The following is a 23,012-nucleotide window of genomic DNA, read 5'->3' on the forward strand; positions in this document are numbered from 1 at the left end:
CACCGTGTCGATCAATCTCAGCTACCCTCTGGAGCCTGGACAAGGTGCTGAGACGCCTCAAGCAAGATCCAAATAGAAAAAGTCCAACTTCAACAGAGGGATATCAATTTTTCTAATAACATGACCAACGTCAACAACGCGTTTCAAGTGACAACGCACTCTTAATTATGAATAAGAGTGCGTTGTCACTTGAAACGCATTGTTGACATCGGTGATGTTATTATCTTGACTGCAATGTGCTGTATACTTGTGCCAAAAGGAAAATAAAAGAAAAGAAAAATTGATATCCCTCTATTGAAGCTGGACTTTTTTCTATTTACATCAATATTATGTTGAGAAACAAGGTTTCTCTCAAATACGTTGTGTTGCCAATAGTACCTGTGAGCAGCACTATTGTGGACTGCCCACCCCGTTCTCTTGACCCCCTCGCTCCATGACCTCTGATGTCCGGTGATGTCACGTCAACTTCCTGTTGACCTGACATCACTGCGGCCAGCCCCAGTCTTCCTGAGTCACTGGGCTGTGGGCAGAGTTTTGCCGCTCATCACAGCTCAGCGTCGCTGTGATACTGGGCTGTAATGAGCGATGAAATGCAGCCCACAACTCAGTTACTAAGGAAGACTGCAACCCGCCTCAGTCGACATGACATCACCGGACTTCAGAGGTCACGGAGCCCGGGGGGGCCACGTGAAGGGGTTGAGCGGACCGCAATAGCGTTGCTCAGGGGCATAATTGGCAAAACAAGGTATTTGAGAGAAACCTTGTTTCTCAACATAATATCAATGTGGCCAGGAATGAATAGGGGGGAACCACCCCTTTAATGTACTTGCTAAAGCAGATGTCCTTTAGTGTACCTTACTCTAATTATCTTCTCCCTGCACTTTCCCCCTCCACTATAATCAATGTTTGGTATAAGGTAACATCACTATGATGCTGGCCATCGTTCTGGTATCTATGGGGACTGTCACATTGCATTTTCCTGACTGATTATATTTTTCTTCTGAGTTAAGGAACACTAGAAACGTAGAAATAAATGAGCGAGAGACAGAAAGCAAACACAATTGATCAGTCTGTAATGCTTTCTTCAATCTTATAAAGCAGCATTGCTCCAGGAATCTGGCAGCTAAACTTTCTGATCCTTTCCATGTTAAAACTAGAGCGTTGGTAGAGGTATGGCATAGATAGGTTCCTTGGTTTAGTCTTGGTTTTTGTCTCAGTTGAAGTAAGACCAATGGGAGAATCTTTCTGCTTCACATCCAGATATAAAGTAGTTTAGGTACAAGTCAGTTCCTTAACCCTACAGAACAGTTTGTGAATAAAGGCCAAAGGGTTGCTAGTTAGTTAATTATTTTACTTTAAGATTTAGTGTTACTTTAATAGACATCTCCATTGATAACGGCTGATTTAAATACTGCATGTCTATAGCTAACCACCAAATGTACAATATGTTTGTATATTTGCATGTACATATACAGTTCGATCAAATTATTCAAAATATCGCAAATTATTTTTATCACCTAAATACACTGTATTTTTCAATTATAAGACACATTTTTCCTCCCAAAAATTTGAGAGGAAAATGGGGGGTGCTTCTTAAAATCCGGTTGTAGCTTACCGGGGGGTGGGGGAGTGTGGTGGAGCAGGGTCAGATGGCGGTGGTAAGAGTAGAGCAATGCTGTGGGTGTCCCAGCAATACAGAAGCCATCCCCAGTGAGTAAAAAATGTATTGGTGGTGCGAGCTTCAAAGAAATGGCGCCCGAACTCGGCGTGTGGGCAGATTGAACTTTCGCCTCAATGACAAGCCGAGAGGTCATCTGCGCACGCACCGCCTGTGGCCGATTGATCTTCCAGCAGCAGACTTAAAGAACATGGTGCCCAGATGAGTACTCAGCTGTACATTAAATCGAGAGCTCAATCTGCGCACACGTCGACTCCGAGCGCCATTTATTTGAAGCCCGCATCCCCGACATTTTGTTACCTACAATCACGGAGTATGGCTCCTGCCTCACAGTGCCCGCAGAATAGCCGAGACACCCGCCACACCTACTCCACCATCACCCCTGCCACCCTGTGACCTCACTCTACCACTGCTTCCTCCCCCCGGTAAGATACAACCAGATTATAGGACGGACCACATTTTAACCAAAACTTTTTTTTACAATTTTTCTTTCTCTTATAATCTGGTGCGTCTCATAAAACGAAAAATAAGCTACAAACTGTCTATTGTTTGCAATCTGCCAAATAAGGAACTATTTGAATATCTCAGCACAACTAATATACCAAGTTATTTCTTTAACTTCAACACAAAATGCCACTTTTTCTAATTACTGCAGTCTCAAAATGATTCAACCCCTTCAAGCATTTTTAGTACTTAGGAGAACCCTTTTGGCTCTTATGACCTGCAAGCTTGATGCATAGCCAGACACCAGCTTCTAGCAGTATTCCTGATGAATCTTAGAACATTCTTCATAGCCAATGGTTTCCAGTTCACTAATATTCTTGAGTTGTCAAAGAGGTTGGTCAAAAAAAGGTATGGGATCCTTATCTTGCACAAACAAGAAAAAGGATAGAAAAAGATAGCAAAGACGTTAAATGTTCCAAGAGTTTCAGCTGGAAGCAGAGTTGACATGTTCATAGTTATAGGAACATTGCCTACGCTACCTGGACATGACAGGAAAAAGGAATTATCACCATCTGCCACCAGACTCCAGAGGCGGCAGATGGTCATGAACCCTTGAGCAGTGATGGCTGGACCCGATCTGTAAAGCTTGGGGTCCATACCGGATGCCTTCTCAGGGAAGTCCATGTTACTGTTCGGGTTCAGCCACCCAGATAATTAATAAAAATAAAGGAAAAGGAAAGAAAATAAGGAATAAAGCAGGACAGTTGTGCTTATAGACCTTCATTGCGACTGTCACACTGCTTCCGAGTCCGATTATTAACTCTCATACATATTCACTGCTTCCACCATCAGCCTCATCATCTGTGATTGGTTACAGTCAGACCACGACCCACCCTGTCTGACGGTGTCTGTGATTGGCTGGAATCACACATGCTGTCTGAGTTCCTATAGTGATGTAGAAATAAATAAATAAATAAATGACTTATGGTCCCTCCATATTGTGATACCCAGCTCAAATAAAGCATACGGCTACAGACTGGCGCTCCCAGCCATGTGCTTATCTTGGCTGCCTATCAAAATAAGAGGGACCCTATGTGACGTTTTAAAAAATTATTTAAATAAATAATTTTAAAAATGTCGTGTGGTCCCCAGCCCCAATTTTGATACCCAACCAAGATAAAGCCGACAGATGGGGCAGGTATTCTCAGCCTGGAGAAGCCCTTGGTTATTTCACTTTGCATAGTAACATACTGTAGCGCCCCACGGGGCCTAGGGGGTTACATGTCACTGGGCCAGTGCATTTGTGGGGTTCTGCTGTGACTGGCCTGACCCATCTCCGTGGCCCCGTCAGCTACATGTAAATGACAAACAAATAGGTGCAAGGTGTAGAGGGGAAGGAAGGAGGGCGAAGGGTCACTGGGAAGCGTGTCATCGGCTGCAGCAATGCCTGGGGTCTCGGCTTCCTCTGCCTCCGACCCTTCCTGCGACTTTTCCTCTTCCAGGAGCGGTGTTGGATGGGAATGGGGGGTGCTTTGCAGCGACACCCATGGTATGCAGCAAGGGATTACCCGCTGCTGCGAGATGTTGCTCTCCTCTGGGGGCTGATGTTAACACAGCTCAGATAGTTCAGCTCCCCACAAGTGGAGCGAGCCCCAGGGAGGATGAGGACTATGGGGATGGCTGATGGCGCTGAAGCGTGGGGTGGCGTCACCGGCAATGACAAGGACGACACAGTGGACTGCGGTTCAAAGTTCCCTTTACTCACAGTTCTTAAGGTGCCCCGGAGGTGCGCTCTCCAACACCATGGATGGACTCCAGCCGGTCCCGGGTGAATCAGAGGCTATCACCGGTGTCTGTGGAAATGTGTGAGACCTTCCTCCTTGTGCTGACACATGGTTCCCCATAGCCGGAAGCAATTTGGCGACACCACTGTCGGTGTTGTGTCCTGTCTCGTATGCAGGTGACGTAGGTCCTTGCCATGGGGTCCAACCATAGCCCTGACTCCAGATTCTATATGTCACTGTGCTCTGGGTAAATGGGTAGTAGACGATGGGACATGAAATCCTCATCTCCTGCAGATTTGTTGGAGTCCATGAAGGTGTCCCCAGCCGAGGGTCCTGCACCCAGACTTGCGCTGGCACTGTGGGAACGGTTAAGCTCGACCTCAGCTACCATCTCCTCTTGTCCCAACATCTCCACCGGCTGCCTCTGTTTCTCGTCCTCTTTCAGCCTCACTCCTGCAAACTCAGTGCGGTGTTGTGGTCCCTGGCCGTTGGACTATCTTCACCTGTCTCCCGTCCCAGGGCCAGCCTGTTAAATGCTGCTCCCTCAAGGTTGTCTGCTCTGTTCTCTTTCCTGGGCTGTATTCTGACTCAAAGTGAAACTACTTTTCTTTTTACTCTTTGAGAGTGGCCCCCACCTCAGGAATGACTCAGCAGTGCTGAGGGGGGGGGAGGGGGGTATTTCCCCAGCTTGTTTTCCTGTGTGTGGTGACTTGCTTACTATCTGGGTGTTTTATTTAAGTTATGAGTTCAGGATTTAGTGTAAATGAAACAAAACAGTGATTAACCTCTTCTAACCCAGGAGAGAATTACAATCTTAGAACAGATGCAATACTCTGTGGCGACTGAAACCTCAGGGCGCCACAGTACCAAACTCAAAGACATATGCCTCTAAAAGTCTGCTCCAATTTGTATGTAAGACCATATAAAAAAAATCCACAGAGGTTTGGGGATTCTGTTCTCTTGAATGATAAAGGAAAACTAACCTTTTGTTCCTATGGATCACAGGTAGGTTTAAAGGAGGCAAAAAGAAGTATATGCAGAAAAGAACACCCTGCCTACAGTGAAGCATGGTGGTGGCTCAGTAATCTTATTGGCTGCTGGTCTTCCTCTGGCACAGGAAACCTACAAAGTGTGGAGAGTAAGGGGTACTTTACACGCTGCGACATCGCTAACGATTTATCATCGGGGTCACGGTGTTTGTACGAGCGACCTTCAACGGTCGCAAAACTGGTAAAAATCGTTGGTGTTGGAGAGGTCGTCCAAGCACCAAATATCGTTGTCTGGTGAGTAGTGATGTTGTTCGTCGATCCTGTGGCATCACACATCGCTATGTGTGACACCGCAGGAGCGACGAACATCTCCTTACCTTCGACCACCGGCAATGAGGAAGCAAGGAGGTGGGCAGCCGCTCATCTCCGCCCCTCCTCTGCTATTGGACGGCTGCCATGTGACGTCGCTGTGACGCCGCACGAACTGCCCCCTTAGAAAGGAGGCGGTTCACAGGCAACAGCGACTTCGTTAGGCAAGTAAGTACGTGTGACGGGTGTTAGCGTTGTTGTGCGCCACGGGCAGCGATTTGCCCGTGACGCACAACTGACGGGCGCGGGTATGCTCGCTAGCGATATCGGTCCTGATATCGCAGCGTGTAAAGTACCCCTAAGATGGATTCAATCAACTATCAGAAAATCCTTGGGGAAATAATATTGTGTTCTGTGAGGAAGCTACAGCTTGAACATCACTGGACCTTCCAGTGGGACAGTGATCCTAAGTATATCTTAAAGTCTACCAATCCTTGGTTTTGGAATAAGTCCTGGATGATTATGAAGTGTCCATCAGGCACCTAACTTGAATCCCATAGAGAATTGTTGGCGGGCCTCAAAGAATGCAAAACGGCCAAAGGTACTCTGCTTAGTACTAAAGACACCTGTCGTGAAGGGGTTGAATAATCAGGAGACTGCAGTAGTCACTAAAATTGTAAGTTATGCTGATTCTGGAGAAACCACTTGTGTTGATCTATATAAATTGGTTCATTAGTAACAGAAAATTTATAAATGTTACAAATAAACTTAATTTGCAATGGGGATGAATAATTTGAATTACAACTGTATATAATCTTTCCTAAATATTGCAAATGTTTTAGTTAATTACATAAATAGAAAAACATTAACCATTGACAATAATTCATTTTTTAAAAATGCAAAAGCATCAATTCATCAAGCCTGGAATTTTACATGCTAGTCGTGATGAACTGTGTACTGGAATAAGACTTAATTAATTAATTTGGTATATCTTTAAGCTGCTCTTCTGAATCAAGCCCCATCCACTTTTCTAAAAGTTGGTGGTGCTGAGTGGGACTGGCAAAAATATACAGAAGTAGCAAGATTTTTGCACAACTCTGAATAACACAAACATTTTGCGACATCACAAGAATTCTTGTGAAAACTGTGTGATAAATTTGCGCAAATAGTCAATTTTTCATGTACACTTACCCAACATCTGACAAGCCTTTTCAACTAACTGCAGCGTAATTTCATCTTTGTAAACTTCGTATGTCATGAAGGTGTCTTGCACTCCGGTTTTCACCCTGTTTTCAGTGATATGATTAAAAACAGTCAATGATCTGACATAAACTACATAGGGACATAGAAAATGCTTTCATTCCTTTATCTGCTAAGTAGATACGACATTTCTCCTTCACAATATTGGCTATAAATCTAAGTAATAGCTTTCATACACATTTAAATTGTATAATTCTGTCACCAAATTAAAAGAATAAATCTAATGACTCACATCCCACAGTGTTCTCGATGCTAAATAAAGAAATGTAATATTGCACAAGCATAAAATATGATCATAAATGTTCATTACTTAATTTTATTATTGTAAAATAATTACAAATTATTAACTTATTACAGTTACTGATGTGACTTAGAACTTTAATAAGACAGAATTCTTGAATGAGGACACCAATGTGACTAAAGGGGGCTTTACACGCAACGACATCGCTAACGAGATGGCGTTGGGGTCGCGGAATTCGTGACGCACATCCGGCCTAGTTAGCGACGTCGTTGCATGTGACACGTACGAGCGACCGCTAACGATGAAAAATACTCACCAAATCGTTGATTGTTGACACGTCATCCATTTCCCAAATGCCGTTGCTGGTTCAGGACGCAGGTTGTTCGTTGTTCCTGAGGCAGCACACATCGCTATGTGTCACACCCCAGGAACGACGAACTACACTGTACCTGCATTCTCTGGCAACGACATGGGCGTGACTTTCCTGCGGCTGCTCTCTCCGCCCCTCCGCTTCTATTAGACGCCTGCCGTGTGACGTCGCTGTGACGCCGTACGAACAGCCCCCTTAGAAAAGAGGCTGTTCGCCGGCCACAGCTACGTCACTAGGAAGGTAAGTCCGTTTGACGGGTACTAGCAATTTTGTACGCCACAGGCAGCGATTTGCCCGTAGCCCGCTACACACGCTTCAATATATCTCACAATCCGTCGTTGGGGTCAAGTTGTAAGTGACGCACATCCGGCATAGTTTGTGAGGTGTCTGCGTGTGACATCTACGTGCGATCAGGATTGAACGCAAAACCGTTGATCGCAAACACATCGTATCTTTGTCTAGAATTGAGCGTTTTGTTGCACGAACCTAGTCAATTGTAACGTGTGACATCCCTCATACGATTTTGGTGTCTGATGCTATGTGCGCAGGTGTGCGCTCTGCACCGCAGCTTAAAAAAGGTCCGCTTCAGAGCGCAGCTGAAAAGCTGCATTCTGAAGCGCCTCACAACGTCTGTCATTCACTAATCTCTGTCAGTCGGTCACTATCTCTGTCCCTCACTCTCTGTCCATGTCAGTCTATCCCCCTCTCTCATATACTCACCGATCCCCGGCGCTGCACGGCATTCACACTGCTCCGGCGGCTTTTACTATTTTGAAAAAGCCGGCCGTCCATTAAACAATCTCGTATTCCCTGCTTTCCCCGCCCACCGGCGCCTATGATTGGTTACAGTGAGACACGCCCCCACGCTGAGTGACAGGTGTCACACTGCACCCAATCACAGCAGCCGGTGGGCGTGTCTATACTGTGTAGTGAAATAAATAATTAAATAATTTAAAAAACCGGCGTGCGGTCCCCCCCAATTTTAAAACCAGCCAGATAAAGCCATACGGCTGAAGGCTGGTATTCTCAGGATGGGGAGCTCCACGTTATGGGGAGCCCCCCAGCCTAACAATATCAGCCAACAGCCGCCCAGAATTGCCGCATACATTAGATGCAACAGTTCTGGGACTGTACCCGGCTCTTCCCGATTTGCCCTGGTGCGTTGGCAAATCGGGGTAATAAGGAGTTATTGGCAGCCTATAGCTGCCAATAAGTCCTAGATTAATCATGTTAAGCGTCTATGAGACATATTCCATGATTAATCTGTAAATTACAGTAAATAAACACACACACCCGAAAAAATCCTTTATTAGAAATAAAAAACACAAACATATACCCTGGTTAACCACTTTAATCAGCCCAAAAAGCCCTCCATGTCCGGCGGAATCCAGGATGCTCCAGCGTCGCTTCCAGCGCTGCTGCATGGAGGTGACCGGAGCTGCAGCAGACACAGCCGCTCCTGTCACTTCCACACAGCAACTGAAGACAGCCGCGCGATCGGCTGAGCTGTCACTGAGGTTACCCGCTGTCACTGGATCCAGCGGTGGCCGCGGGTAACCTCAGTGACAGCTCAGCTGATCGCGCTACTCACCGCCGCTCCTCTCACCTCCACGCAGCAACTGAGGTGAGTAGCGCGATCAGCTGAGCTGTCACTGAGGTTACCCGCGGCCACCGCTGGATCCAGTGACAGCGGGTAACCTCAGTGACAGCTCAGCCGATCGCGCGGCTGTCTTCAGTTGCTGTGTGGAAGTGACAGGAGCGGCTGTGTCTGCTGCAGCTCCGGTCACCTCCATGCAGCAGCGCTGGAAGCGACGCTGGAGCATCCTGGATTCCGCCGGACATGGAGGGCTTTTTTGGGCTGATTAAAGTGGTTAACCAGGGTATATGTTTGTGTTTTTTATTTCTAATAAAGGATTTTTTCGGGTGTGTGTGTTTATTTACTGTAATTTACAGATTAATCATGGAAGGTGTCTCAGACGCCTGACATGATTAATCTAGGACTTATTGGCAGCTATGGGCTGCCAATAACTCCTTATTACCCCGATTTGCCAACGCACCAGGGCAAATCGGGAAGAGCCGGGTACAGTCCCAGAACTGTCGCATCTAATGTATGCGGCAATTCTGGGCGGCTGTTGGCTGATATTGTTAGGCTGGGGGGGCTCCCCATAACGTGGAGCTCCCCATCCTGAGAATACCAGCCTTCAGCCGTATGGCTTTATCTGGCTGGTTTTAAAATTGGGGGGGACCGCACGCCGGTTTTTTTAATTATTTAATTATTTATTTCACTACACAGTATAGACACGCCCACCGGCTGCTGTGATTGGGTGCAGTGTGACACCTGTCACTCAGCGTGGGGGCGTGTCTCATTTAACCAATCATAGGCGCCGGTGGGCGGGGAAAGCAGGGAATACGAGATTGTTTAATGGGCGGCCGGCTTTTTCAAAATAGTAAAAGCCACCGGAGCAGTGTGAATGCCGTGCAGCGCCGGGGATCGGTGAGTATATGAGAGAGTTGTGCTCAATTCAGTTACTCAGGAGTTTAGCGGTCACCGGTGAGTCCTTCACAGGTGACCGCTAATCAGGATGCGACACAGACAGAGCCGCAGCATGACAATGAAGTCGGGTGAAGTTCACCAGAGTTCATTCTGACAGTGCGGCTCTGTCTGTGTCTGCTGTCAGCGGCCATGTAGCAGAGCTGAATGGCAGATGACATAGTAAAAACGCATCCCTACACATTACACACGCTTGTCAAGTCAATAAATAAATAAAAAAAAAAAAAGGTGCCCAATGCATACGTCACAGAACACATGATCTAAAGGAGCGCACACAAAATTGATCAATTTAACATAGACTACTAACGCTCGTGTGACAGCAAATGAACGACCTACGTGCAATCTCATAAGATCCCGTATGCAACCTGGGCGTGTCACATCGCAAATGCGATTGTACAACTAATTGCAACGTGTAAAGCAGGCTCGTGATGCACAAACGACGGAGGCGGGTGCGATCGACATCGCTAGCGATGTCACTGCGTGTCAAGTGGCCTTAACATCAATCACACTAATAAAGTGGTTCTCTGGAAATGTTCAAGCACTCTATATTTAACAGGTCGGACACTCGGACGGGCTCGATTCGAGTACTACGTAAATATAATGGAAGTCAATGGGAAACTCAAGCATTTGTCTGGAGGACCCTACCAGGAGGTTGGAGAGGCAGGAAAATAGATTAAATGGATGGAAACAGTACTCAAATGGAATGGGAACAGCATGGGGAAGACACTTGGATGCATCTCTGACTCCCAGGTCACTGCTGTGAAAAATGTTGTCAGAGTATCAGGCTGGGGCACACGTTGCGTTTTTTTGAATGTAGATGAATCACAAAACCTGAAGGGATTCCTGATGCCCGCAAAGTCAATGAGATTCCTGAAATGTCAAGCACTAGGTAATAATATAGATAGATAAATTAATATTCACGTTCGGATAATTGGTCATGAATAACGAATCTAATGCAAGTCAATGGAAGGCTCAAATAATTTCCCAGTGACCTTCCCAGAATGTCTGGCGAAGCTGTAAAAATGCTGAAATGGATGGAAAACTGCTGAAATTGAATCAGGACAGCATGGAGAAGATGCCTGGATGCACCTCTGAAACACAGGTCCCTTCTGGGAACAATAATGTCAGGGTATTATGCAACTTTGAAGTGCGGTCACTAGCCTATTTTTGATAACCAGCGCAGGTAAAGTATACAACATGCGGCCCTCGCTCAACATTTTAAACGGGTCATCAGGGCACAATTGCTCCAAATTTTAAGGGGGTAAATGGGAGACCCTCATTCAACATTTTAAGCGGGTCATCAGGCCGTCCCTTCCTCCAAAACTTAAGACCATGAACAAGCTGCCCTCACTCAAACATTTTACGGGATCGTCATGAAACCCTCAGTCTTAGGCCCTGCGCTCACACTGCATTTTTACCCGCGGGTTTTTTTGCATTTTTGCTGCCCAAATTTCTTTAGAAAATGGTTGTAACCTTTCTGCAGACATTCCCCAGCAAAATCTATGGAAAAAAAAAATATCTGTGCGCACACTGCGTTTTTTTCTCAAGAAAATTATTTCTGTAGATTTTCTTGAGAAAAAGAATGTGCATGTCACTTCTTTTCTGCAGGTAGCTGCGTTATTTTATTCCATTGACTGTAATGTAATCATGAAATAGCGCAGGGAATAACGCAGGCAGCAAATTCTGTGCATTTTCCTGCGTTAATTCCACGTTATTTCACGTTTGTCGGGACATAATGTTCATCACTGCCCTACGTTTTGCAGGAAAGTGATATCATTATGACAGGAAGAGGAAGTTGAGCAGCGTAAACACACACATCACACTCACACACAGACACATACATATAGAATGCACATAGAAATCAAACGTACATATTAAAAATAAAAAACAAAACAAAATGTGGGCTCCGCCGTATTTTTACGGTCCAGCCAAGGTAAACACACAGCGGCGGCCCAGTATTCTCAGGCCGGGGAGGGCGAGGGCCATGGTTAATGTCCCCCCTCTCCCACAGCCAAGAATATCAGCCCGCCGCTGCCCCGAGAATGTCGCATCTATTATGCGACTGTCCCGGCGTGTTACCGGCTCTTCCCGATTGCCGTGATGCATTGGCAATCGGGGTAATAATTAATAAAATGTGATCTGACAATTAGAATTGAACTACACTAATAACACAAACATTTGTACTGGTCATTTTTTTTATTGAGCGCATTGAGTAAATATCCAAAAGGATGTAAAAAAAAATAACTGAAGTTTTAATGTAGTAATCTGTAAACCCCCTTTCATCAAAAAACACCTCCAGTAATTGTTTACTGTAGCTGCAAGTAATATTTGCTTTTTCCTCAAGTAATATTGGATCTTTTATCCCTACAAATGTGTTTCATTTCATCAATATTTCAGGGATGCCTTGTATGTACAGTCCTATATAGGTAATTTCAGAGCATCTTGATAGGGTTACTGTCAGGACTATAACTTGGCTGTTCCAAAACACAATTGTTCCATTTTGATGTTCTTAATTTGATTCCCTTGTATGTTTTGTGTCGTTGTCTTATTACCCAATGACTCTTCAATTTCACTTGTTTTTGATACGCCTTTGAAGAAATGGTTTTCTCAATGATCACAAAGTGGCTAGGCACCAAGTGAGAGTTTGATATTTTTGTGCAGTGTTCATTTAATTATTGTGATGTCTATCAATAGAATATTTTCCTAAAAATATCCAAAAATATCTAGGTAGTCTCTGGCAAACTTTTGATGGGTAGAAATGAGATCAAAACTAGAGAACAATGTATGATCACTTGCTTTTTCTTTTGTAAATTCTTTATTTAGAATGTTTGTTAATATTACAGGAATGACATATCCAACAACAAATAAGCATAAACATGTGTTTTACAACTAAGGAAAAAGAGGGGAGGGGGGGGCAGAAGGATGTTCTTATGGAAAGTAAAGATAAGGGGGTAAGGGGGAGTTAGGAGTAGGGAAAGGGGGAGATTTCCACCCAGTACTTAAAGGAGTATCTGGTTACAAGGTTTTACAAAACTGAAAATGTGGAATGGTTTTAATCTCTTAAATGTGCATGAACAACATGGTTATTTTGCTTAATTGTCTGTTCAATTTCGGAGCTACAATGATCGCTTGCTTTTTCAGATCACAGTCACAGGACTGGCGTGACCAACACGAACTTGTGTTTTATAAACAGTTTCACCTCCTGTGCCCACCAGAGTCGTCTATTACAACGCCCGGGACCTTAACCTGGTCACAGACGCACAATAGGTTTGCAGGGGGTCAGGTTGTTTGGGTGGTGGGTTAATGGGATCTGGGACATTGGGACTGGACTGTCATGAGAAGAAGCTGCAACGGAGCAGGTTGAGCCTCCGCTACTACTGAAACTGGTAGCGTCCCACAGTTGAAAAGATAAACTTTAAAGTGTTAAGTAACGTTTAAGTAACCAGCCTCCCTAATGAGGGACGTATTTGTAAATAAAAATGTTTTCTTTTTCCACTTCTCCACAGTTTGAAAAAAAAAAAAAAATAATAAACCTCTGATGTTCTGTAGCTCGGGGACGAGCTACGTTTAACCAAGGGAGAATGTGACGCCCTGGCCTATCAGGTCGTCACAGGGTATTGTGCAATCTGCCCTTCTGTGCAATATCCACCTCCTCCTTGGTTACGAGTCTCTAACCAAATGGTGTTGCCAAAGACCAGCTAATCTCCTAGGAACACTCTGCACTACACCCACCAAAGACACCAGTGGACAGCCTGAGTGGAATAGGGTCGTCCACTTGGGTCATTGGTTAAGGGAAGGTCAGGAGTGTCAGGAGGAGTTCAGTTGAAGTTGGAGGTGAAAGTGAGAGGAGGTCAGGAGCTGAGGCTACTAGGTAGCAGACGTTGGTCTGGGCCTGGTAGAAGCTGGATCCCCGGTCACAGGGGATTGTGACAAGGGGCACGGCATTGTCGTGGAGGACAGCCGGCGGCCTTGTACCATCACTGGGCTGGGACCAGGGCACGACGGGGTACGTGGACCCTAGGTCAGGGAGTAGCTTCAGGCAACCTGACAATTTATCCGACGAGGACGGAGTCTTCAAGATCCGCTCTCCACCCACTCCAAAATCGGGGTACTAGCGCAACGAGAAGTATAGGACTTTCCATAAATATGGTCCAAGAAATCCCAAGTGTGAACCCTGAGACCAAGCTCCCTCAGTTAGCCATACTGGGGATCGGTACCCGACTAGTTTCATGCTACAGGGACCAACCAGAGAGAAACAAGGTGCCAAGGGAAAGGTCACAGATCAACAGGCAACACCAATGGCAATGGGACCCAGGCGTGCTCCCCCTCAGCGGCAGCGGTTTCCAGAACTTTGGTTTACTACAGTTGTCGGTGTCAGCGTTATTGGACTGAGTACGCAAGTGACCCATAGTTCCCCAACGGCATCTCCCTGTCACCATCACTGACCCCCGGGGCATTCCCCCTATCCGTGGAGGGGGTTAAACACCGGGCTGCCCACTCCATCGCCCCCGGGTACTCCCAGCCGCAGCGGTGGTACTCCACCTTACCACACACCATGGGTGGCGTCACAAACTATGCCATCCAATACCACCTGTAAATACCCCCTTTTTCTATTCGAGTGGCTGCGAGACCCCCCCGGGTCCGGACACCCCTTGAGCGGATCTGGATCTGAGCACCCTGGCTGCTGACACGGGGGCGGTACAATCACATAGGACTATATAATGACCTAACAGTTAGTAAATTGTGTGTTGTTCTCTAATTTTGATCTCCACTGCAGATTCAGTCTAAATCAAATTTGTGTTGAATTTATAGGAATTCACTGAAACCAGCAAATTCAAAAGATTTGTGATTTTCTTTGCACAGATTGCCTAAAATGGCTACCTTTATTTTACACATGGTATGGCACAGCCAATAAGGATGGACTATCGTGGCCTGTAAAAAAGCAGAAGGAGAGGAAGTAGCAGCTATTTTGTGGTGAATCTGGAAAATGAGAGGACGTCACACCTCACAGTTTAGCCATAGAGATGAGAAGAGAAAGCCATATTAAAGTGAAGAAATCATAGTTAGGGTATTTTCATATGTAGCGCTTTTGCTGCACTATAGGCTTGCATTGTTTATGCAGAAACAAATTGCAAGATTTTACAATAGCATCAAAATAAATGAGATTTCTAACATCTCATTCACATGGGGCATTTTTTTCTTTGCATTTTTTTGAAGTGCAGTGTTTTTATTTTTGTTTTTTTTTTAATGTGCTTGATCTCAACGTTTTCATAATTTTTACAGTCTTTTTCACCAACCCACATAAATGCAAAAACAAATGCAGGTAAAAACGCAACGAAAACACAAGTAAAAATGTGACGCCCTGGACCCCAGGGGTCACAGGTAACAACACCTACCACATTACACACACCCCCATCCCCTGTGAGGACACACCCATCACCCGAAAGGGAGACCTGATGCCTCCCTCAGGGCCAGTAGGGCACACCAGGTGGGCGAAGTCAGGCGGAAAGACACGCCCACCGAGGAGACTACTGTCCTGAGGCAGGAAATACAAACAGTCTAGAGAAAGAGTTGTAGAGTGACAGTGAGAGGAGTGGAGTTGTAGAGCTGTCAGGGACCCGGGTAAGAACCTGGGACCCTTGAAACTTAAGGCAGGCAGACGGTGGTGGCCGTTTGCAGGAGTACCGGTACATCAACCGGCGGAACCGTAGGGACCGGGCCAGGGTTGGAGCCCGCCGGCCCTGAACCAGTGAGTCAACCGTGTACCAGAGCACCAGAAACCGGGTACTCAGACCCTGTCCTAGCTTAGAAGCCACTGAGTTTAGGCAAATTGACTGATTGCTGGTTGGACCTCACGAGTTCATCCACACCCAAAGTCCCGAAAGAAGGCAAAAGCCCACCGATATCGGGTGAGAGCCACCGCCAAGGGCCAAACATCCGACGGTCCAGCGCCTGCAGGCAACCGAGGGCTCCTCCGGCAGTTCAACGCCGGGGAGTGGGCTACCACTGTCCAGGCAGGGGAGCCGAAAAACCACAACAAGAGGTGCAAGGGAAAGGGGCCACCATCAACCTCACAGGGGACACAAGCAGCCGGCTGCAGGACCCGACCATACCCGAACTTTGGTTTACCAGTGACTCTGAGTGTGAATTAATCGTGAGTACACCAGTGCTATCCGGACACAACACTGCACCGCAGCACGGCACCCTACACCCCGACAACAACACCGTCGCCAGCAGTCTCCCCCACCGGGCCCCGGGACACACCGCCCCTACCCACGGAGGGGCTAACATCTAGGCTGCGGCCGCAACACCGATCCCGAACGAGCCCACCCACACTCCAGCCGCAGCAGTGGTGCATCCCGTCACCATGACCCGTGGGTGGCGTCACGACCCGTAGGACGACAACGCGGCCCACCCGGCTGCGCGCCTCGTCCCACACCAACACCACCCCCACTGCCTCCCCTCTAACAGAGCGACGTGCCTCCCGGTCCGGAGGCGCTCGTGCCACCAACAACCGAAGCCCGGACCTCGAGCAGCTCGGCCCGAGCAGCGGAGAAGCAGCCGGGCCCCTCTCAGGGCGGTACAAAAACACATCAGAAACACAAGAATTGTATGCTGCACTTTTCATGCCAAAAGATACATGTTTAATATAGAAAAGCTTGCTTTTTTGCCTTTTCCTCAGTCTTTATTTACCCCAAATCTAACAGTCACCGTCATTTTCTATTTGGGACTCACTTTGTACATTTGCACAATTGTTTTGAAACCACATTTTCAATTATATCTAAACCAACTCTCTTTCATATTTATTACCCACTATTATAGTGGTGCCTTTTTCACTTTAAATTCATTTTTTACCTAATACAGCCAAAATACTATCCAAATACTAGCCAAACTTAAGAGACCACTGTAAAATTTTCAGTTTTTCATTTTTTTCTCTTTATTGCTATATATGTTTGAGTAAAATGTAAATTGTTCTTTTATTCTAAAACTACTGACATGTCTCCGAATTTCCAAGCAATACATTTTGTATTTATTTTCTGAAAATGAGAAATGGTCAAAATAACAAAACAATGCATTGCTTTCAGACATCAAATAATGCAAAGAAAACAAGTTCATAATCATTTAGAAACAACAATACTAATGTTGTAACTCAGGAATAGTTCAGAAATCAATATTTTGTGGAATAACCATGATTTTTAATCACAGCTTTCATGCGTCTTGGCATGCTTTCCATCAGTCTTTCACACTGCTTTTGGGTGACCTTATGCCACTCCTGGCAGTAGAATGAGGTGGACTCTGGTTGGAATTCAACTGACACTGTAATTGACATGTAGAGAAGCTGATTGTTATAAAACTGTGCAGTGGTCTCTTAATTTTTGCCAGAGCTGCATTACTTTGGTTTTCTTTATTAAGTGCATTTACTAGTAATGAGCGAATTTATTTGACACTATTCGTTACTCGCACAAATATCATTTTGGTATTCACCTTGTGAGTTTCAAGTCCTCTCCCATCATGTTTGGAGCCTGATTTTCAGCCACTACACATGCGGGGATTGCCTGCCAAGGACAGTAAGGCCATTGCCATCTTTGATTCTAGCATTACTGTGATTGGCGCAGGCGCAGTGAAAAAAAAAGAAATAAATTGACGTATGGTCTGCCTCCTATTTGTGATAACCAGCGCAGCTAAAGCAGACAGCTGGGGACTGGTATTTTCAGGCTGGGAAGGTCCATTGTTATTGGGTTCAGCCCAGCCTAAAAATAACAGCCCCACAATTAGCACACCTATTAGATTTGCAAGTTGTGGAGCTTTACCTGGTTTATACCGATTGCCATAATGAAGTGGCAATCAGGGTAATACATGGGGTTGATGTAATTTCCCACATCTGTCAGCTGGTTGAGAAATGATGAAGATTATGACAGGACCTGGGAAGCAGAGTGGGTTCATAAGGAGGTGATGTTAACAGAGATAGCGTGTGATAGCTTCAGTGATAAAGAGTGGAGTAAATGTCCAGCCAAAAGATCTTTCCAGGGAAAATCTACTGGGGACAGGTCGGGAGCAAGTAATGATGAAATTCCTGTTGGTAGAAGAGGCACAATAGCACCTGAAACCTTTGCACATGGTCATAGTTCGTTTGGTAGACAAGTCCTACAGTATGTGCGGTTATCTAGGGTTAGGAATTATTTTCCATGTTCCCAGAGGACCAATATATTGCATTGAGTAGCCTTTGCAGCCACAATCTAAGCTATGGATTTCCCTGCACAAAATGACCAGAAATTATGGCTCTTCATCAGCACTTGAAGTGACATCACTTAGGAAAAGCAGACTGGCCAGTAATATAAGCAAGGCTCCAGCTGCCCTCCTTTTTCTCCTCATGATCATCTTTCTAATAACTAGACAACATGCTGAAAAAGTGGTCATATTGGTCATTGTCGTCATCATCACTTTACTGCTTTCCAAACTCTTCCTACTCTCCCTCCTTTGCATCATCAGTAGAGATGAGGAAACCCAAGGTTTAGTGTCCGGTGTTCATTTGCAAACCAAACGGGAAAGTGCACAGACTTGAATAGAAGTGAAACAGGATGACAGAGAATAAGAAAGAAGGAAAAGAAATCCATCAGCCATTGAGCTATGGTCCAACCATGAGGAGGGAAATCAACCAACAAACAGAGATCACCGGTTTGAACCCTGGAATTGAGCCATGACAGGTGAGTCATCTCCTGAAATAATTACGAAAGCAGAGGGGTATTGAAGTCAGCGTGGTCCATGGCCTGAGCAAACTGTTACGCTATTGGATATGGAACCACTGCACCACAGAACGGGCTTACCTTGAAGGAGTCCAACTAAGAGTCTACCAGGTTTTTACCGGAGCTTCTGATGGTGGTGATAGACTGGGCTGCAGATAGATATCAGGTACTACTGCAGGGCAGTCCCCAGTACTGCAGCAGATGACCAAAGGGTCAGGGACGCAGGAACGAAGGGCAGGCACGACAAAATGAATAGTGGAGACTGACTGCATACAGTAAGTTAAAGAGACAGGCTGGATGGACAGGCACAGGAGACTGGCAGAATGGCTACAGGTGCAGGTTAGAGGCAGAACGGGTTCAGGTACAGAATATTGGCAGGATGAGTTCAGGTAAAGGTTACTGACAGGAAGCAGAGTGGCATACAGACAGGATCAAGAATCTAATTCGTCAGGCATCTCCATATGTAGTCTGGGGAATACTTCAGACTGCGTGTGCTGCCCCTTTAGGAAACGGAGTGTGCGCTCCCTAAGAACATTGCCAGAAGACATGTGCATCGTGCGCAGGCCCTAGAGCAGGGAAACCAGAGAAGGAACAGGGCAACCGTGGTGGTGAGTATGTTGGCGTGGAGGAAGTGGGACAGAGCAGGGATGCCGGCGTTACATGCTGCATGGCTTCCCATCAAATACAATTGGGCAACATACTGTAGTAAGCAACAATGCTTGAAACATTGTGACTACAATGTGAGCAAAGAAAAACAAGCTTACTGCACAGCATACATCCTTAATTTAATTCTGCATCATTTTTTAACAAAAAATACCTGTTTACAATAAATGGCTGCTCAAGCCCAGGAGTGGGACTCTGCAACCGTTCTTATGTGGCAAAGAATAGCCACAATCCAAATATTTTAGTGTCTGTATGAGTAAGGTAAGATAGTGAGATAACTAAACATACCATATAGCAGAGAAAACGAAGTTTGTGTTACCATGAGCTACACCATTGCATGTGATGAGGGATGCATGTTGCTTACCCTTCAAAGAGACTACAGAATTTGTTTGAATGGATAACGAAGATCAGTAATGTAAGCCTCCTCATAATTATACAGGAACAATTGCTGACAAAGATGCAATGCTGGATAGTGAAGAATAGCAACTTACAAACATATCTGCATACTGTATCTTACCACATTTTTCTTCCTTTCGCTTCAAGTGTTATACACATCTTTTCAGTGAAATCTGAGATTTTGAGTACATTTGATTAGCCACGATTCAATTAGTCAAACCAAAATTTTGCGGAAAATTTAGCCAAGGTGGCAAATTCAAATTCTAAAAGATTTGCTCATCTCCAGTGAATGGTTACAATGTTTCTTCAGACATAAGATTAATTCATGGAGCCTATTCATGAAAATCCATTTTGTGCAGTATTTTTCTAATGGTGACACATGAACAAAGATTTTTTGCTGGTTTAGAGGTTTAAGTCTACAGTAGGGCTTTTGCTGTTATGCTTGGGTTCTTTGTCAAATCTGTTAAGATTATTTGTGCTCTTGGAGTGATCTTCATAGATTGGCAACGTCTAGAGAGTGTAGAAGCAGTCCGGTACTTTTTCCATTTGTATACAGTTTGTTTAAAGGTGGATCGATTGTCACCCATGATGTTATCAATGCTTTTATAACCATTTCCAGTTTCAAGTGTTCCTCTAGTAAATGTACTAAAAGTATTGGGTTGAATCTAAACACTCCTTATTGGAAATGAACAAGTTGTCAGTAACCAAGCATTGTGTATTTTTATCTAACCTCTTCTTGTTTGCACACTATAGATCAACGTCGGTGCTTGCTTGGCTCTTTGCAGTGCCGACGTTTCTGTCACACTAGGTATGGGGAAATACCGAGCAAACGGTGAAAAGGGAGGGGAGGGAAAAGGTAAACCCTGTGTCTATGGAAGGGGATATGGTGACCACTGATAAAACCTACCACTGGCCCCTGGGTCCCCTGGCATAGGTTTCACACCTATGCGCTGAGCAGGATACATGGCACTGGTTGACTCTGAAATGGGCCATAGGTAATGAATGGGTGGGATGAGTGCTAGTCAACCCCACTAAGCCCTAAAGAACACGTAGGGAAAACAAACATGGGAAAGCAAACAAACAACTTATCTCCAAGAAGACTTTTACTTAGGGGTGCTTCACACACAGCGAGATCGCTACGGAGATCGCTGCTGAGTCACGGTTTTTGTGACCTCATTAGCGATCTCGCTGTGTGTGACACTGAGCAGCGATCTGGCCCCTGCTGTGAGATCGCTGCTCGTTACACACAGCCCTGGTTCGTTTTTTTATTGTTGCTCTCCCGCTGATAAGCACACATCGCTGTGTGTGACAGCGAGAGAGCAACAATCCTGAATGTGCAGGGAGCAGGAGCCGGCGTCTGACAGCCTGCGGTAAGCTGTAACCAAGGTAAACATCGGGTAACCAAGGTAGTTACCCGATATTTACCTTCGTTACCAGCCTCCGCAGCTCTCACGCTGCCAGTGCCGGCTCCTGCTCCCTGCACACTCTAAGCTAAGCGGTGTGCGCTGGTAACTAAGGTAAACATCGGGTAACCATACCCGATGTTTTCTTTAGTTACCAGTGTCTGCAGCTTCCAGATGCCGGCTCCGTGCAAGCGCAGCGTCGCTTGCACGTCGCTGCTGGCTGGGGGCTGGTCACTGGTCACTGGTGAGATCTGCCTGTTTGACAGCTCACCAGCGACCATGTAGCGATGCAGCAGCGATCCTGACCAGGTCAGATCGCTGGTGGGATCGCTGCTGCATCGCTAAAGTGTGAAGGTACCCTTACTGAGACTTTATAGCAAACCCACAAGCAATCCCGACCTGGCCGGGATCGCTGGAAATTCTCTAAACAGTCGCTGGGGAGCTGTCAAACAGGCAGATCTGGCCAACGACGCAGCAGCGATACGGACCTGCAGAACGACCTCGCTGGTCGTTGGGGATGTGTCTCACAGCAGCTATTTGACGACTCACACCTATGTTAGTGGCGTGGTGTTTGGCGCTCAAGCCACCTAGGTGTCCTTTTTACACGCCCCCCTCAGCTCCGATTGGTGATTGTTAGTGCGTTCTTATTGGCAACCCCAAGCTTGGAAAGATTAGCAAAGTCGCGCTTGTATATCCTTTGTTCTTGAGCTTCTGTTGCTTAGCGGATCTTTGTAGAGTTCTCTGTGCGGCGACTCCACACTGGTTTATCTATACAGCATCAATACTGCTTCAATCAAATGATGCTTATGTCGGGGGCCAGTTTCCTCGTCGCAGGGGCTGTTCGGGGAGATCGCGCTCGGATCCGGTGCCTTCTCCTCGGTGGCTCGAGTGGGCCGGACCCGGGGCTCGAGCAGCGCTCCTCGCCCACAAGTGAAAAGGGGGAGAATTGGATTTTTGGGATGTATAGAGTTCATGACGCCACCCACGGGTTGTGGTGATGGTGGGCACCACCGCTGCTGGTGACGGGGTTCCCGAGAGCGATGGCGGGGAGCAGCTAGGTGTTGACGCCTCCGTGGGTAGGGGCTGTTGGTCCCGGGGCCCGGTAGGAGGGAGGGTTCTGTAGGATGGGTTTTCAGGGTGCAGTGTTGCGGTGCAGCACAGCGCGGTGCCGGATGGCACAGGTGTACTCACTCAGACACAGATGGACAGAGTCTCTGGTAAACCAAACGGCTGGATGGACGGGGCCCGCAGCCGGCTGCAGTGTTCTCCCTGGATGGGTTGATGGTGGCTGTCGTTTCCCTGCACCTGTGTTTTGTATCTTGACTCCAATGCCTGGGCACCGGTAGTCCGCTCCCCGGCGTATACATGTCAGAGGAGCCCTTTTGCCCGCAGACGCTGGCCCTGTGGATCTCTGGCCATTGGTGGTGGCACTTATTCGGAATGGTTGGGCTGTTGCCTTCAATCGGGACTTGGGTGGGAATGAACCCCTGGGGTCCAGACCGCAATCAGTAAATTTGATTAAAGGTCGGCTTCAAGCCTAGTCGGGGTCTGAGTGACCTGCTTGGTACTTGGCTCCAATCAGCTTCCCTAGTTCGGTACTGGCGGGCCACCGGCCGACCCCGGTCCTACGGTTCCGCTGACCGTCACCAACTCCTGCAGACGGCCACCACCGTCTCCCTACCTTGCTGGAAGTGCCTGGGCTCCAACCCAGACACCAACAGTTTCCCTCCTCACTCTCTGCTGACCACAACTGGACTGACTACTGTGTTTTCCCGCCTCCAGGCCTGTGAACTCCTCGGTGGGCGGGGTCAACTGCTTGGCTCCGCCCCACCTGGTGTGGACATCAACCCTGGAGGGTGGCAACAAGGATTTAATGTGTGACTGGTGTGACCTCCTGTCCAGGGAAGGAGAGTGAATGATGTTGTGTCTGTGACTATCTGGCTGGGCCAGGGCGTCACATTCCCCCTTGGTTTAATGCAGACCGTCCACGGGCTGCCCGTCCACCACCGTTTTTTTTTTCTGTAAAGATATAAAAACAACGGGAAACAAAACATGAAAACATTAAGCATTTTTTCATTTCTTCCCTTACGGGAGGCACATTCTTAAACCGTTACAAACAGAAACACTTTTATTAACAACAGGGAACGTGTCCATGTCCTTCCGCTTCCCCACCCAAGCAA

At 46.5% G+C, this 23,012-nt stretch overlaps 1 protein-coding gene across 1 annotated transcript in view; it reads right to left on the reverse strand.

Annotated features, from left to right (window-relative positions):
* Positions 1–23,012, reverse strand: part of LOC142295495 (guanylate cyclase soluble subunit beta-2-like) — a 161,343-nt gene that overhangs the window by 98,884 nt on the left and 39,447 nt on the right. Inside the window, exon 3 of the mRNA XM_075338596.1 lies at positions 6,396–6,490. Coding sequence (XP_075194711.1) covers positions 6,396–6,490 — 95 coding nt within the window. The remainder of the gene's footprint in view (positions 1–6,395; positions 6,491–23,012) is intronic.

This window comes from Anomaloglossus baeobatrachus, chromosome 3 (assembly GCF_048569485.1).
Source record: "Anomaloglossus baeobatrachus isolate aAnoBae1 chromosome 3, aAnoBae1.hap1, whole genome shotgun sequence".
Lineage (NCBI taxonomy): Eukaryota > Metazoa > Chordata > Amphibia > Anura > Aromobatidae > Anomaloglossus > Anomaloglossus baeobatrachus.